This window comes from Corvus brachyrhynchos, unplaced genomic scaffold (assembly GCF_000691975.1).
Source record: "Corvus brachyrhynchos isolate BGI_N302 unplaced genomic scaffold, ASM69197v1 scaffold412, whole genome shotgun sequence".
NCBI lineage: Eukaryota > Metazoa > Chordata > Aves > Passeriformes > Corvidae > Corvus > Corvus brachyrhynchos.
In genome coordinates, this window is record NW_008236761.1 from 341,559 (window position 1) to 356,896 (window position 15,338).

Below are 15,338 nucleotides of genomic sequence, written 5' to 3' on the forward strand. Positions count from 1 at the left end.
TGCACACATACACGTGGGGATGAGAGCCACTGGCACTGCTGTGCTGCTTTGAGGTCCAACCACTGTCACAGCTGTGGAAATAAAACAGGATAGGGTCACATCCCCTGTCTGTGGAGGGCTTGACTGTGTGTGTGAGATGGCCAGTGCCAGGCTCTTGCCAGCTGCCCATCTCTCATCTCCTAAAGCTGATGACGACCTGTGTAATTGCTCCATATGCCCTTTCTGCCAGGAATAACTGCAGGATTTATGGGTATGGATGAAGGATGAATTAAGAAATGACTATGTGTGCACTTAGACCTGATGGATTGAGGGAGGCAGAGGTCTTCTCATGGAGAAATCACAGAATCTCAGAATGGGTTGGGTTGGAAGGGACCTTAAAGTCCATCCAGTCCCACCCCTGCTGTGGGCAGGGACACCTTCCACCATCCTGGGGTGCTCCATGCCCCGTCCAACCCGGCCTTGGACACTGTCAGGGATCCAGGGGCAGCCACAGCTTCTCTGGGCACCCTGTGCCAGGGCCTCCCCACCCTCACAGGGACAATTGCCTCCCAATATCCCATCTAACCCGCCTCTCTTTCATTTTGAAGCCATTCCTCCTTGTCCTGTCACTCCAGATGCTTTTAAAGAGTCCCTCTCCATCTTTCCTGTGGGCTCCCTTCAGGTCCTGGAGGGCTGCAGTGAGGTCCCCCCAAAGCTTCTCTTCCCCAGTCTGAACAATCCCGGTTCTCTCAGCCTTTCCTTGTAGGAGAGGTGGAGCTTGAGGCTGTTTGGATCTGATCTCCTCACAGTGAGAGCCTGAGCTACCCCTCAGCCTGGTTTTAATGTGTGGTGTTTGGCCCAAACCAGGCTCTCAGTTGCAGAGGGCGACGCAATAAGGAGCTGAACTCAAACTGCAGACTTGGGCACGCTCTGCTGTCTATCTGGATGAGGGTTTTCCAGGTAGGCTTTGTGGTGATGACAACCAGTAACTACTGTATTTTACAGCTGCTCTTGTAGTCGAGGGTTCTTCTCTCTGCCAAAGCTGGTGTGTGGAGTGAGCTTCACAAATTTCATTTGATTCAGCCTGAGGAACTCGCATGCAGGTTCCAAGTAGCTCAGTAAGTCATGAAAGGCCATATGCTTCTCACTTCTGAGCTGCCACATTCCTCCCCCTCTTTTCTTCCTTTTTTTTTATTTTTAAATCACGGATGAAAAAAATAACTCTCAGCCATAAGGATCAACTTGAAGGGAGTCCTAAAGTCAGGATAGGCTCCCAGCACATCTGCACCTCTTGGCTGGTGGCTGATTGCATGTGAAAACAAACGACTCCCCCCAGAGGTTTGTAAATGTTTTTCTAGTCTCTAGAAAAGAGAGAGCAAATGGTTGCCTGCACTCATTTAGGGAGTAATGAAGTTTTCAGAAAGGCAAATGTTCTGCTTTAGATGGCTCTCAACAGTAAATAAACAACCTGCATTTAACTCGGCACGTTGTATTTCCTTTACACATCGTTATCTTACAGTGTCACACACATGGCAGGAAAATCCCCCAGACCAAAGCTCACAGTCCCATTTGCACTGTTTAAAATGGGGCTGTGTCAGCACTTCCACTTCAGGGCTGTTCTGTAGGTCTCTGGTGAGCATGAAATGTGTGCTGAGCCGAGACTTGTCAAATGTCAGGTTGTGCCATAAGCAGCTGAAAAAAGTTGAGGGGAAGAGGGAAAGGGGCATTTTTACAAACCTGCCCAGCCCATGAGCCTCAAAAAGCAGAGGTCAGCACTCTGTTCTAGCCAGAGGTGTTGTGCCTTGCCTGCGTTTGGGACAGCACATCAGCTGTGGCTCTCGGATTCCCGGCTTTTGTCCCAAACCACGGCTCTGTGCAGCTTTGGTCTGTGAACAGCAAAACCTCCTGGAGGGACCTTTGGTGGCAAGAGAATTGGGAGTCTGTTCCAAGGCTTTGCAGCTGTGGTATCCTCAAATACGGCTGTAGATGAGTTATAGATGCACTCAGAAATTCAGCTCAGGTTTTTGTTAAAGCCACTTGCGTCGTTTCACTTCCCTGTTGTGCTGGAGGTTTGAGGGAAGGGAGAGGGGAGGGATTCCTGCCTGCTCGCTGCAGGGACAGCACAGCCGTGGCTGCAGGCTGTGGTGGCTGGGACACCCTGGAGGGGGCTGCCTTTCTCTGACCATCTCACTGGCTGTCTCCCCAGGTGTCTCTCTCTCCTCCGTGGAAGAGGAAGGGATTTGCCGACTGTATGTGAACAGCGTCAAGGAGACAGGCCTGGCTTTCAAGCAAGGTAAAACACTTCCAAAGCCCTCCCGAGTCAGTCACTGTGACTTAAATACAGTAGAAGCATCTGAGTGCTCCCTGTGGCTGGGATTACTGCCTCTAGTTTTGCTCCCAGCCTTTGCAGGATGCAGGGCAGCACCTGGAGCAGGAGCCAGCAGGGATAACCAGGCTGCCAGCTCATCCCAAGGCAGAGCAGGATCTGGTTTAATGCAGCTGAGGCCAGCCATGCCACTGCATTTCCCATTCACTGCCTCCCCTGCTGCACAGAGACAGGCTGGTCAGGGAGCTGGGCAGCTGAAACCCACCTACATTTGGAACTAGAACGTGGGGACCATGAGGGGTGAGAAGAATCTCATCTCTTTGTAACCCACTGGTGCATGCAGAGTCCTCAGAAACACCTTCAGAGTTCCCTTGGTGAGGGCTTGTATGGCCTTGCAGAGCTTATTCAGCTGTTGGCCCTTGGCAAAAGCTGTTCCAAAAGCTGCTCTCCCCCAGGCTGCTGCATCCCTTGGCCTGGTGCTGACTCTGGCACTCTGCTGAGCCAGTCCAGCTGATGGAAGACTGCCCTGGCAGTTTCTGTGACCCCGAGCTGGTGGAGCTGGCTTGTGTGGCTGGGAATGAGTGGCAGAAGGGGCACAGTGGAGGCAGAAACAGGAAAGCAGGAGCACTGGTCAGGGAATGGGGGACAGCCTGGAGCTGCACCCCAACTTCAGAAACCCACATAGGTGTGTGTTAAACGTGAAAAGACCGCCTTGCTCTTCCTGTCCCTCAGCCCCACAGCACTCCCTGGCTAACAGGATAGAAATCCTGCCAAAAGCCCTGAGCAGAGGCTGGGGGGGCGGGCTCCCTGCCAGGCTGCCAGGGGAAATGGAACCCTGTGGGTTCCTGTGTGGAGTAAGGCAAGTGTGAGGTGAGGGCGGATGGGGGTTTCATCAGGGCTTCCCTGGTTTGCTTTTAGTTACTGCTGGAAGAACAGCTTGAATGGATGTGTGAGCAGAGAGTGCCTCCTGTGGGGCTGCAGTGCTAGGACAGGGAATGAAAACTCAGATCCGTAGCTCCTCAGAACTGACCTGCAAAGGCACTTCTGTGTGACAGCAGTCGGCAGGATGCTGGGACAAGATTCCCTGAGGTAGCAGGAGGAAGCGGGGAAAACTCTCTGTGCCTCCCATTATTTACATGCATTGTCTGTGTTCGACTGCACTCCATCAGATGAGATACTGCATTTCACTATCAGTCTTTCCTCCAATTAGAAAACTTTTATTTTCTCCTGGTAATTTTTATGATTCATCCTTTTTCTTCTGTTGGTCTGCCTTAGCAGGGCATTCTTTGTTGGAATGGGATTGCACTGAGATAGACGTGATGCTTTATCCCAAATGATCCAAAACAAAGACTCCAAAGAGTAAATGAAGCCCCAGATCCAATGTTTATGGTTGCAGGCCTATTAGTGTGCTGCTATTATGCCACCGAATCGCTAAGTAGAATAAATTAAATAATGCGAAATGCTTGACTTGCCTTGTTTTGTCCTTCTTTCAGGTATGATTTTACAGTCCATTTAATTTGTAGCTACTCTATCTAGTTCATTTTATTCTCCCTGAAACTGCACACCACACTGCAGTTTCTGGGCACAATTACATGCATTTAGGGAGATCTCCATTTTCCTAAGGAAGCTCTTTAGCTTCCTCCCTTCCACGTTTCTTCCTGGAATGTGGGTCAGTACTGTGTCTCCTGGAGGATTCATCCAGGCTTTCGGGGACTCCTCCTGTGCATGGCAGGGATGGTCACCCCTACTCTTTGGTCGCTGTAAATTCCAGCTCTCGTCCCTGTAAATGCAAGGATGGAGACGGGGATGATCCAACAGCCGGGGCTCTCGGCACTGCTGTTCCTGGTGTGCTGCTGCCTGCCTGACCCTGGGGATTACTGGGGATGAAACCCCACTCCAGCTCGCTGTTGCTGGTCAGGGAGGGCCCGGCTGGCCGTGGGGAAGGTCAGGGTTCCTGTGTCACCTCGGAGGGCCGCACACTGTCCCTCAGCATCCCGGGGAGCGGGAGTCAGCTGCTTCCCTGCACACCCCCTTCTCCCTGGGGCACTGCTGCTATAAATAACTCCTGGAATCAGGCTGGAAAACAGCCATGACTAACTTAGCAAGGGCTCAGATCTGCCTTTTGAAGATGTGTGTGCTGCCACGGTATTTGGGAAGGGTCGCAGGGGAGGCCTGTGTTGTGTAGGGTGCAGTGTGGCACAGGTCTGTGCCGTGAGGAAAAAGGGGATAAATTGTTGCTGGCAGGTAGTGAGGGACTCCTGGACACTCTGCTCTTAAGGTGGCACTGGAGGAGTAGCCAGACAGCAGATCTCACAAAGTCCATCAAATCTCAGCGACATTTGCAGTCATTAATGATTGTGTCTAGAGATAAACACCCGGCAGAGCTCCTCGGTGTCTGTGGGGAGCACGGCTGTGCGAGTCTGACCTGTTCCTCTGTGTCACAGGCCTGAAAGCTGGCGATGAAGTCGTGGAGATCAACCAGAGAGCTGCCGAGGAGCTGGACTTGGCGCTGCTGAAGGACGCCCTGGTGCAGCCCTCGCTGTGCCTCACCGTGCGCACCCACCCCGAGCTGGAGGAGGGGCAGCGGCTGCGCCAGCCGCCCCCGCGGCGCCCGGAGAACCCCTCGGAGCCCGGGGACGGCACCCTGGCCTTCGCTGCGAGCAGCCAAGGTATGGCTTCAGGACAGAAATCACCAGGAGGACTCCTGCATCATCCCTGTGTGCAGATCCCATGGCGGGAGGGAGGGGAGTTCCAGCCTGAACTGGGCAGATGGTCCCGGGGGGCTCTGGAAGCTGTGAGGGGTCACAGGGGTACCCCTGAAGGATGGCTGTGCTTGCAGTTGGGCTGTGACATGTGTGTCATTGCCAAAGGCACCTCACATCCTCTGGCTGTGCCCACAGACAGTCACAGAACCAGTTGCTCCCTTCTAGGGAGCTCAGGATTTGCCCACAGGATCTACACGTGGGATGGGGAGGAAGAGGGAGAAGCATTCTGTGTGCAGCTTGGGGCACCACTACGTCAGAAAGGTCTCAAGCTGTTGGAGAGTGTCCAAAGGAGGGACACGAGGATGGTGAAGGGTCTGGAGGGGCCACACGAGGAGTGGCTGAGGGCACTTGGAATGTTCAGCTGGAGCAGAGGAGACTGAGGGGAGTCTCATTGGGGTCTGCAACTTCCTCCGGAGGGACAGCTCCGATCTCTGCTCTCTGTGACAGTGGCAGGGAACGGCTGGAGGTGTGCCAGGGAGGTTTGTGTTGAACATTAGAGGGTGCTGGGCACTGCCCAGGCTCCCCAGGGAACGGGCACGGCCCCGAGGCTGCCAGAGCTCCAGGAGCGTTTGGACAGCGCTGCCAGGGATGCTCGGGGTGGGGCTGTTGGGGTGCAGGGCAGGGCCGGAGTTGGACTGGATGATTCTTGTGGGGCCCTTCCAGCTCAGGGTATTTTGTGGCTCTGTGATTCACCCTCTCTGGGGTCAGCCAGGAGCACAGGGGCTCTGTGTGTTTGATGAGATGCACAAATAACTCACAGGGACTTTTTAAAACAGCTAAAGACAGGGATTGACATTACAGCCTGACATATCCAGGTGATCCCACAGCACACTGCCATGGGCAGGGACATTACTGCTCATGACACTGCCCTGCTCAGAGAACCCAGCTGGCAGAAGATTCATCTATAGCAACTGGGAATTCTTTGCCAGGAGTTTGGCTTCTCGAATTTCTACATGCTCCTCTGGATTTTACAACAGAAGAGGACACTGGTTGTACCTCTTGCTTCAGTTTTTTTGAATCATTTAAAATACAGGAAAAATCAGTGGAATTACCAAAATGAAGTAGTTTCTAGCTAATCAAAACTATTCTGAGCTGAGACTGGCTTTGGGGAGTGTGATATTCATAGCAGGTGGAAAAGAGGGAGCAAGAAAAGCTTCCAAACAGCTTACTGGAAATCCCTCTGAGGGGACTGCTAAAAGCAACCTCATGTAAGATGTGGACTAAACCTGGACAGGCAGTTAAAATTCAACATTTTCAAGCCATATTCTCCTTTTAATTTTCATGGAGGTTTTCCCAGTTAGTCTTTTGTGCTGGAAAATCGAGGTAGTCTTGTACATTTCCATAGCTGGCCACAAGATGCCCCCATTTCCTACTCAACACCAGCTTTTCACAAGCCTCTTGTCCTTGCCTGTGATTTTTCACTGAAACCCTGAATGCTGGGTCCTCGTAGCTCAGCTTTTCCCTGAGGTGTCTGCCCTGGGAGCAGAGGGTTGGGAGCTGGCATTTGTGTTCACATGATGATTCCTGATTTCAGTGATTCCTGAGCAGAGCAGGGACATCCCGGGACATGGGGGCTCCACAGCGGGTCCCAGCAAGCAGCTTCTCTGCCACTGCCATCCCTGCACCGTGATCTTGAGGGTCTTTGAGGGCTCCTTCCCCTTGCTGAGGGTGGGACAGTGCAGTGTCCCAGGAGCCCATCCTTTGTAATAACTGTGTGGGAAAGGAAGAGGTCGGATGTGGCTGATGGACATTTCAGCACCATCGCCACCCCTGCTGCTTTGCAGCCATACTTCCTTTGTGCTGCCCTGAGCTCCAGTCCTGCCTGGTCTCCTTTGTGAGCTCCTCCAGGGCTGGGCAGTGGTGTGGAACAGCTCCTGCTTTCCTGAGAGCACGTGAAGTGCCTGCTGGGACAAATCACCTCCCTCCTGAACGTTCCCGTTCCTTCTAAACACAGGGAATGCTGGGCTGGGATCTGCCTCTGTTCCCCCCCCAGAGGGAGGGGAATATTTCTTCGGCCAGCAGGAGAAGTGCGGGTGTCCCTGGCGGCTTCTGGAAGCGCCCGTAGTTGCCACATGAAATAATTCGGGATGGCTTAGCCCGAGGTGGGAGTGCAGTCAGGTCTCTGCACCCAAGTGTGTGATTGGGCAGCAGGTGATTTTCCCCACCCATTTCCCTCTATTCAGGTGTTTGTAGAACACAGTGTTGTACTGAAGCCTTTCCTCTTCTGCTCCTGTGCTTTGTCAGGGACCCGCTACCTAAAGTGGGATCCACGTGATGTTTAGAAAGGGGTCTGTGCTCTTATTTGGGATATTGTGGCTGTATCCTAGATTTTTATTCTTGGCTCCACAGCTTCTTGCAGAGAGCAGTCAAGTATGAAATACCCACTGACCTATTTATTTGTGTCCTTGTTGATTCCAGGCAGTTTGGCTGGCCGGGCACATCAGCTCCATGATTTCTGCTGAATGCTTTATTTATAGGACACAGATTCTGTCCGTGGCCCTGGGGCAGTGCAGCCCCCTCTCCTCAGGGTCAGAGGGCCAGCAGGCACACAGCACCTGTGGACACATCCATTCTCCAGGAACCCAGCCTCTGGTTGTAGGATCATGCTGGTGTCTTAGCAGTATCCTCTTCATGAGCAATTCTTCATCAGCTGTGAAGGCAGCAAGGGGTACATTTTATTTCTGGATGAGGCAAATTATATTGTGTATTTTCAAAATATGAAAGATATGTGTCACTTTTTTTTTTTTTAAGGAAGCTTTCCTGGTGCCTTGCTGCTCAGTGGGAGGTCTAGAGGAGCAAAGCAGGGCTGTGTTTCTGGGAGTTGGCCTTCCTGGAGCGTCTGCCAGAGCTCCTGTTAAATCCGATGTCTCTCACAGCTCTTTCATCATCCGCAGCTCTCTTGCACGTGCTGAGCTGGAGCTGCAAATCAGCCCTGTGGCCGTGCTTACTTCATTGTGTTTGCTTAACAGGTTAATCTGGAGGTGACCTTGAGTTTTAGATCTCTGACTGATGTGAGCTGCCATCGTGGGCACGATGGATGCTTTCCCCGTGGAATAGCGCTGCCTTTGCAGAGCCACAAGTTCTGTTCCTTTCATCTATTATTGCTTTTCCTGGCTCTGGGTTCTCTCCTGCTAACACAGCCTGCATAAATTTGGCTGAGGAGGATTAGCTCCGGTTCTGTCTGGAGCAGGTTTTCCTTATTGCCTAAAAGGATCAGTGGGTTCTGTCTCCCCTCTCCACGAGGAGTGTTCTGCCTGTCCATTCTGCTCCCCTCAGAGCAGGGAATGAGAGGCTGAAAGCTGGGAACACAGCCTTGGATCTCCCCCAGATCGTCAGGAAGGTACTCTGCTGTTAGAAGGGGATTTGGGAATGGGAGTAGTACCCATATTTGTTTGTGGTCTCCCCACAATTCACTCCCTTTTTTCACTGTGGGGCAGAGCCTCTGAGGTGTAGGCTTTGCATGCCCCGCTGTATTTTGGAGATCTTTAGCATGGGGGATAATGTGAAGCTTATAAATCACCACGCAGAATGGATACAGACTGAAAAAAATAAAGTGCCCCCTCCTCTTGGAATGGGTGTATCAGTCCCCCTCGACAGGGAGCACGTGGGTGTTTTAGGGAGTTTGCTCTTCTGTCATTCAGAAAGCAGCCAGAGGCTGGAGTTATTAACACACAGGCTAAATCTGTGCTGTGAAACTGCAACAAACTTCTGCTGCAGTGTTAGAACGGCCACTATTTTTTATTCCATCCTCGTCCATCACAGGCCTCCTTGGACTGAGTATAGTTTGGATTTCAGAACCAGCTGAGGCCAGCAGTGACCTTCAGGTCAATTTCTTCGGGATTATTTTCACGAGGCTGACGGCTGCTTTCAGACCTTCCGTAGCACTGTTCTCATTCAGTGCTTGATTTAGCAATTCCGGTGCACTTCCTCCAGCAGCCACCGGAGGGGTTTGGGATAAGAATTCATTTTTCATCACGAGTTCCCCAAATTCCTGCCGTGCTGCCTCGCCCTCTGGCGGCCTGGACCTGCAGGAGGCGAGGCTGGTGCTCCCGATTTCCCCGTGGAAATCCCTCATTCCCGGTGTCCCAGGGCACGCGCTCCTGTCATAGTTCAGTGTTCAGAGCTAACCACAATTCTTCTGCAAGGACGAAAGAAGCACATACTCTGTTCTATTGCGGATTTACAGGGGAAATGTCACCTTAAATAAAAATTTAATGTGAGACACCATTCCCTAACAACTCCTGTCAAAAACGTTGCATTTGACGACAGAGCCTCTTCAGCGAGGTATTCTGTTGTCATAACGGGGCCATTCCCTGGCAGCGTTGGGATTAAGGAAACTGCTGTTAAACTGCCCAAATAGATGCTATTGGGTTTTTTTTTTGAAGCCTGGGCACTGAGGTGCAGGATTCCTGGTTTGTATTTTGTGTTAGCAGGGTGCACACTTGGGAGCTTTGTGCTGCAGCTGGCAGAGCTGCATTGAAATAAATATACAAATAGTAATAATAATAAATAAATATGTGAATAGTAGTAAATAAATATATAAATAGTAGTGAATAAATATCTAGGCCAGCAGCAAGAAGGAGGCTTTAAGAGAGGTACCACACATCGTGGAAGTCTCATTTTAAAATCTTGAGTTACACCAGCCCTGCAGACTGGAAGCAGCAGCTGTGGAAAATTATAGCCAAGTGTTGGGCTGATGCTGAAGCTTTCCATGATTCTCCAGGCCTTTAAGCCCCAGCACCTTTGCTCCTGTGATACAAAACTTCCTTCTGTTTTGCTGGTTGTAGCCACAAGTGGGAGTTATTTGATGGGCGTTGGTCACACTGTCACAGGTATGACACTGTTGAGGCAGCCTGGGGGCTCCTGTGCCCTCCCTCTGTGCTGGGGCCACAGGGTTTTGACCCCCTTTCCTGCTGCTTTTTTGGATTTCCCCTTCTCATTCCTTAATGTCCTGTGAAGGCAGCAAGTGGCAGTGGTCAGGAAGAAGGAAAGCAGCACATTCTCCTGGCAGAGCTAAATAAGGATTCGCAGGGTAAAAAGCAGGTGATGGAACGATCCTGACAGAAGTGGGGCGGTAACTGGGAGGAATTAACGGGCAGGGGCAGCTTTGTTGCTCTGACTGCAGTTAACGAGCAGCAGATAAACCTGCTCACCTCCGTGGTGGCCAAAGGCATCAGAAACAGCCTGAGTACACGTGCTGTGTGAAAGATTCCTGTCTGCTTGGTGAAAGTGCACCAAACAGGTTAAATGGGGCTTAAGTTGCAGGAAAAGATAAAGGGGTGGCTTAAAAGTAATATGAACAAATATTATTGCCTTGGTTTTGGCTGAGAAGCAGCTGCAAGGTGCATTTCACACAGTTTGAGAAGGGAAACTAATTGCAGTGAAAAAACACGACTGCCCCACACAAATTATGGCACACAGCACTTATCTTCTCTGGTTTTTGAAACAGATACCTCGAGGGGTTTAAGAATTCTTTTTCACAAGTTAATAGGGAGAGCAGAAAGCTGATAGTGAGATTTGATAAGATCTGGGCAAGGCTCAGAAAACGGAACTTCTTACAGAAAATACCACTTCTTCCAATAGATTCTGGGTTGCCAAAGAACCCCTCCAGGCACATCTCTTTCCAAGGCAAACCCTCCCTTTTCAGAAGAGGGGCCTGAGCTCTGAGCTACCTTTTATGTCCTTTCCATTTCCTCGATGCCCAACTTGGCTCCATCCCAGCGTGCAGAATATGTTCTGAATTTATTTCCAGAATTCTGGTTTTTCCGGATTATCTCTGGACATAACGAAGTGGAAATCTTGCACAGTCATGCAAATTGTTTTTGATAATGGGGTTTAAAAGCTTGCCTGAACAGCAGCTGAACACTGGGTCCTGATGCCTAAAAACTCCTGAAACTGCGTTTGTTTTCTCAGCAAGTGAGTGTGTCAGGCCAGAAATGTCCCACGTGAGCCATGGCTGGCTGGCCAGCACCAAGAGCTGCTTACCACAGTTTCCATGTGAAACCACTGGGGTGGAAAGGTCCTTGGCACTGCTCACCAGCCAAGCAATGAATGCTGCATGTCAGAATTTCAGTGTGACATTTCAGCCTTATCTCTGAATCTGTAGTTCCCAGTGAAATGATGTCTGGTCATAACCCCTTTGTTTTTACACCTGTCCTTAAAGCTGTGCTGCAAACCCTCCTCGGAGGTCGTTGGGTGCCTCTGGCACAACCTCCTGTTGGAATGTGCTCGTGTTCCACAGGAACTCCATGGTTGCTCCCAGCCTTTCTTGGGGATTTTGGGGAGTTCTGGCTGTGTTTTCACACCCGTGTCACTCTTGGCAGGGCACTCCCTCTGCAGTGACCCCGACAGCTCCGCCGAGGCGGCCCCGGAGGAGGCGGAAGCGCAGGACCTGGAGTCATCGGACGAGGCCGACAAGATGAGCAAGGTGAGGAGGTTCAATTTTCACCCGACAGGGAGAGCAGCCAGACTGGAGCACCCTTCCTGCGAAAACGCTGGTTTTTCTTGGAAGGTGTTTATGGATGATCCTGAATGGAACAAGGCACACCTTTGATTGTGGCAGTCACCTGCTGCCTCTTCAGCGAGACTTGTGCCTTTTTTCCAGGGTGGGTCCACATCCTCAGTACCTTGTGATAATGACCCCACACAGTTTTAAAATGGGCTGGTTATCACTTCCATCCCCAGAACAGCTCCACTGCACCACGTGGATCATTAGGATTTCTCATTCTTTCTTGTCTCTAGGCTTATGACACACGTAAGTTAAACTGCATTTCCTTAAAGCAATAGCGCAGCTCACATGCAGATTTCTAACCTCAAACCAGCCATGGCCAATCTGCCTTAAACTGAAGCCAAACTCTGCAGTTACAGCTAAGAGCTTGTGCAAATGGGTTGCTAATTGCCATCGATTGAGGGACCTTCCGCACTGGTTGGTGGTTCACACTCGGTGACAGTGGGTGAGGATCGGTGGCTTCTGAGGCACAATCCAGCGAGGTTATCTTGATTGCTTTTAGGTATTTGTGATGCAGGTGATGGTGAGATCTTACAGCTACTTTTCTTCACAGTTCTAGTGAGAACTGGATCTCAGTTTGTTGGTGTTTTTTCTCTGTGCGTGTTTTCTCTCCTATTTTAACCAAGATGTGTTGTAGTGAGCTCTGGGCTGGCCCCTTGCTGCTCTACTGCAGTGAAAGGAAGGAAAAGACCTTGGCCTCTCGTTTCCTGATCCCTGGTGTCACTCTAGCCTGGAGTTTTGTCCCTTGATAGCCAGACAGTGGAAGTCAGATAAGGGAAAACACGCAATGCTCACAGAGAAGGTGATTACTCACAGAGTTTGTTTCACAAAGGTTTTATTGAGGAACTTTTTCTTGTAAGTGCAAACAATTTCTTCTTCAGTCAGTGGAAATGTTTGTTGATAGTTTGGGATTTTTGCCTGTAAATTTCTTTTTCAGTGAGTGGAGGTGTTTGTTGATAGTTTGGGATTTCTAACTGTAAATATGTGGGATTTTCATATGCTCTGAGCAGAGTCTGTTCTGTCAAAGGAAGCTGTGGCAGGGCACTGAGCACAGCACGTGGCTGCTGGGGAATCATTGCTCTCCATGGGTTTTCCAGGGCTTTCTGTTGCTGAGCTGTGCACAGGCTGGGGAGTTTTGCCTCTTGGCTCCTGGATGCTCAGAGCTGTAATTACCTGCACAAGTCGTAAGGATTACCCGATTAGCTCTGCAGCTCAGCAGATTTAGTCAAACTGAGAAATGGGTGTTAGCAGCTTTAATGCTTAATATTCCATCCTGGAGGAGTAACTCCCAGCTTCCAACGGGAGGAGCTTCTGCCTGTCTGGCAATGAAATGTTTGACATCACTGCGTGTTTCCTTTTGGGATACAGAAATATGGCTCTGTATTTGTGTGGGGTGAAGAGGAGTGAGGCTTTATTTTTTCTGTTTCAAACTGCTTGAAATGTTTTCCCACAAATAAAGGACATGAGTACCTATGGAATATATCTAACCTACACAGTTTGGCAAGCTCAGGGATGCTGCCGTCCCTGCTCTGTACTCAGCGCCTTCCTTGCTGACTGTAGAAACCCCCAAATTATCCTGCAGTGCCTATAGAAAATTCCAGTATATGGCAGTGGGGAAGAAGAAAAGCTCAGCTGAGGATTTTCCTAATTCCTTGGCTTTTCTGTGTGCTTGGGAAAGCTGATGTGCATGGGAAGGAAAGATTCTTGCAATGTGTGTTTCCCCGTGGGAAGTCACACACAGCGAGGAGAAAAACCAAGTTGTTTTCCTGTCCATGCACTCCCACACCTTTCCATGCTCCTGGGATTATGGCACAGAAGATTAAGGTGGTGTCCTCAAGGCTGTTTCACAGGGGCTATTTTTGTATGTGGGAAGGGGAAGGCTCTGCCCTCGTGCCACGTTCCCCTTTATCCCATTGCTGCCACAGCTCCCAGCCTTGGATGGTGGAGCTCAGGGGAGACTCCCTTTGTTTTTCTGCCCTCCTTGGCTAAAGCAGCACTCCCATCCATTCACCGCTGGTCAGCAGGGGACTGTTCCAGCATCAGAGCTCCCCAGCTAAATGCAGAGCTCCCCTCCTTCCAGCACAGAGGCAGCATTAGGAGCTGGAGATCCCAAAAAAGCCTTTGGGGTGTCTTGTGCCATGCACTGCAGAGAGGGACAGCTCCCAGCTTCCCCAGGAAGCTCCCTGGCTCTCCAGCCAGCAAAGAGATCCTAGGGGAGCATCAATAATTCAAGAGAAGAGGAGAGGAGCGAGGTGCTCACAGCCCACATTCAACTGCTCTCATAGCACAGGCTTTGTGTGAAGGTAAGTGGGGGGAAATCCCACCAAAAGCTGGGCTTGGTCCCTGCTGCCTTTGTCAGGCAGGTGGCAGGGGGCTGTGTGACACAGGAGGCACTGGAATGTGTCCTCCCTCCTCGCCCTCCTCCTCCTGGCTGCAGCTGCCTCTGTCCCTTCCCCCAGACCAGCATGTGTGCACGTGGGTGTGTGTTTCCTTAGGAGTGGTGCTTTTGCTTCTTAATCTGTAAAAGCCTCCGAGCTGTGGTGGTGCTGAAGGATTTGGAGGTACAGCAGCAGCTCTGAAGATTCCTCCCCTTCCTGAGAAGCTTGTCTTCTGTATGTCCTAAAGGCCTGGTGATGCAGAGCTTTCTTCTCCGTCGCTGTTGTCAAAGTAATGATTCCATTATACAGAATAAGGGAAGATAAGGTGTCTGTGTCTGTTCTGGTAAAACACTGGAAACCCTTTGCCAAGGTGGGCCGAGGTATCAGTGGTGTGGGATAGCTGCTGTTCTCTGGACTCACTCCCTATCTAATTTCACCCTCTTATCTCTTGGGATGACATCTGTGTGAAGGGTAGCAAGCAAGGCGCTTTCCAGGTGCAACCCTTTTCCTTAAGCCACGCAACTGGCACTGGCCTGAGCTTTTCTACAAGTGGCTTCTGCTCTGGGATGGGCTTCTGGCTTTCCTTTCTGTGCCCATTTCATGTAGGAGCGAAGGGGAGGAGAGAGCTGGGAGGGAGAAGAGTGGGGGAAGGAAAGCCTGCTCTCTGCCACCTTTTCAGGCTTGTTTATGAAACGGGGGGGATGGCCCTCTAGTCCATCAGAAACGTTTCACACCTGGGTCATTTCTTCAGTGGTTACTTGCCCCTGTGGTGACCTGCTTGTTTTGGCCTTTTCAATATTGAAGTTCAAAGGGGGTACCCAGAAAACTGAGTGTATGAGCAAGTTCCTGATGTTGCAGGTTGCCAAAGGCTAAAATAGGTGCTGTTTTGAATCTCAAAATCAGCCTTTGTGTATTTTCTTCTCCTGTCGTGGTCCTTGGAATTTAATTGGGGAAGTGTTTTAAGAAGTGTCACCAGTTACAATTACTGTGGGACACTGGTTTCTGCCTGTTTCTAACTGCAGACATCTGCCTGTGGCTGTAAAGGCCAATTACCGGGCAGCAGTGGTGCTTGGGGAGCATGATTGATGGGCTCTGTGTGTGCATGCCTGTGCCACTTGGAGGGATTTTTTCCAAGAAAAGTAGGTCGGCTGCACTCTGCTGCATTACTCGAGACCAGCATAAGTCCCCAAACCTTCAGCGTGTTGCAGTAGACGTGAAAGGATTAAAAGGGGGATTTGCGGGGTCGGTTTCCCCGCGGCAGAACCGGCTCTTTTAAGTTGCTCTAATTGGGTGCCGTGTCCATTCCGCTGTTCGATATTCCCGAGCAGCGCCGCTCGCAGCCAGCGGGCTCGTGCCTGAGCCGCAGCAGCACACACGGATAT

The 15,338-nt window shown here is 50.8% G+C and overlaps 1 protein-coding gene across 1 annotated transcript in view; it reads left to right on the forward strand.

The window, feature by feature from the left end:
* Positions 1 to 15,338, forward strand: part of TIAM1 (T-cell lymphoma invasion and metastasis 1) — a 112,631-nt gene that overhangs the window by 78,814 nt on the left and 18,479 nt on the right. The window contains 3 exon segments of the mRNA XM_017727076.1: positions 2,186 to 2,272; positions 4,750 to 4,974; positions 11,394 to 11,497. Coding sequence (XP_017582565.1) covers positions 2,186 to 2,272; positions 4,750 to 4,974; positions 11,394 to 11,497 — 416 coding nt within the window.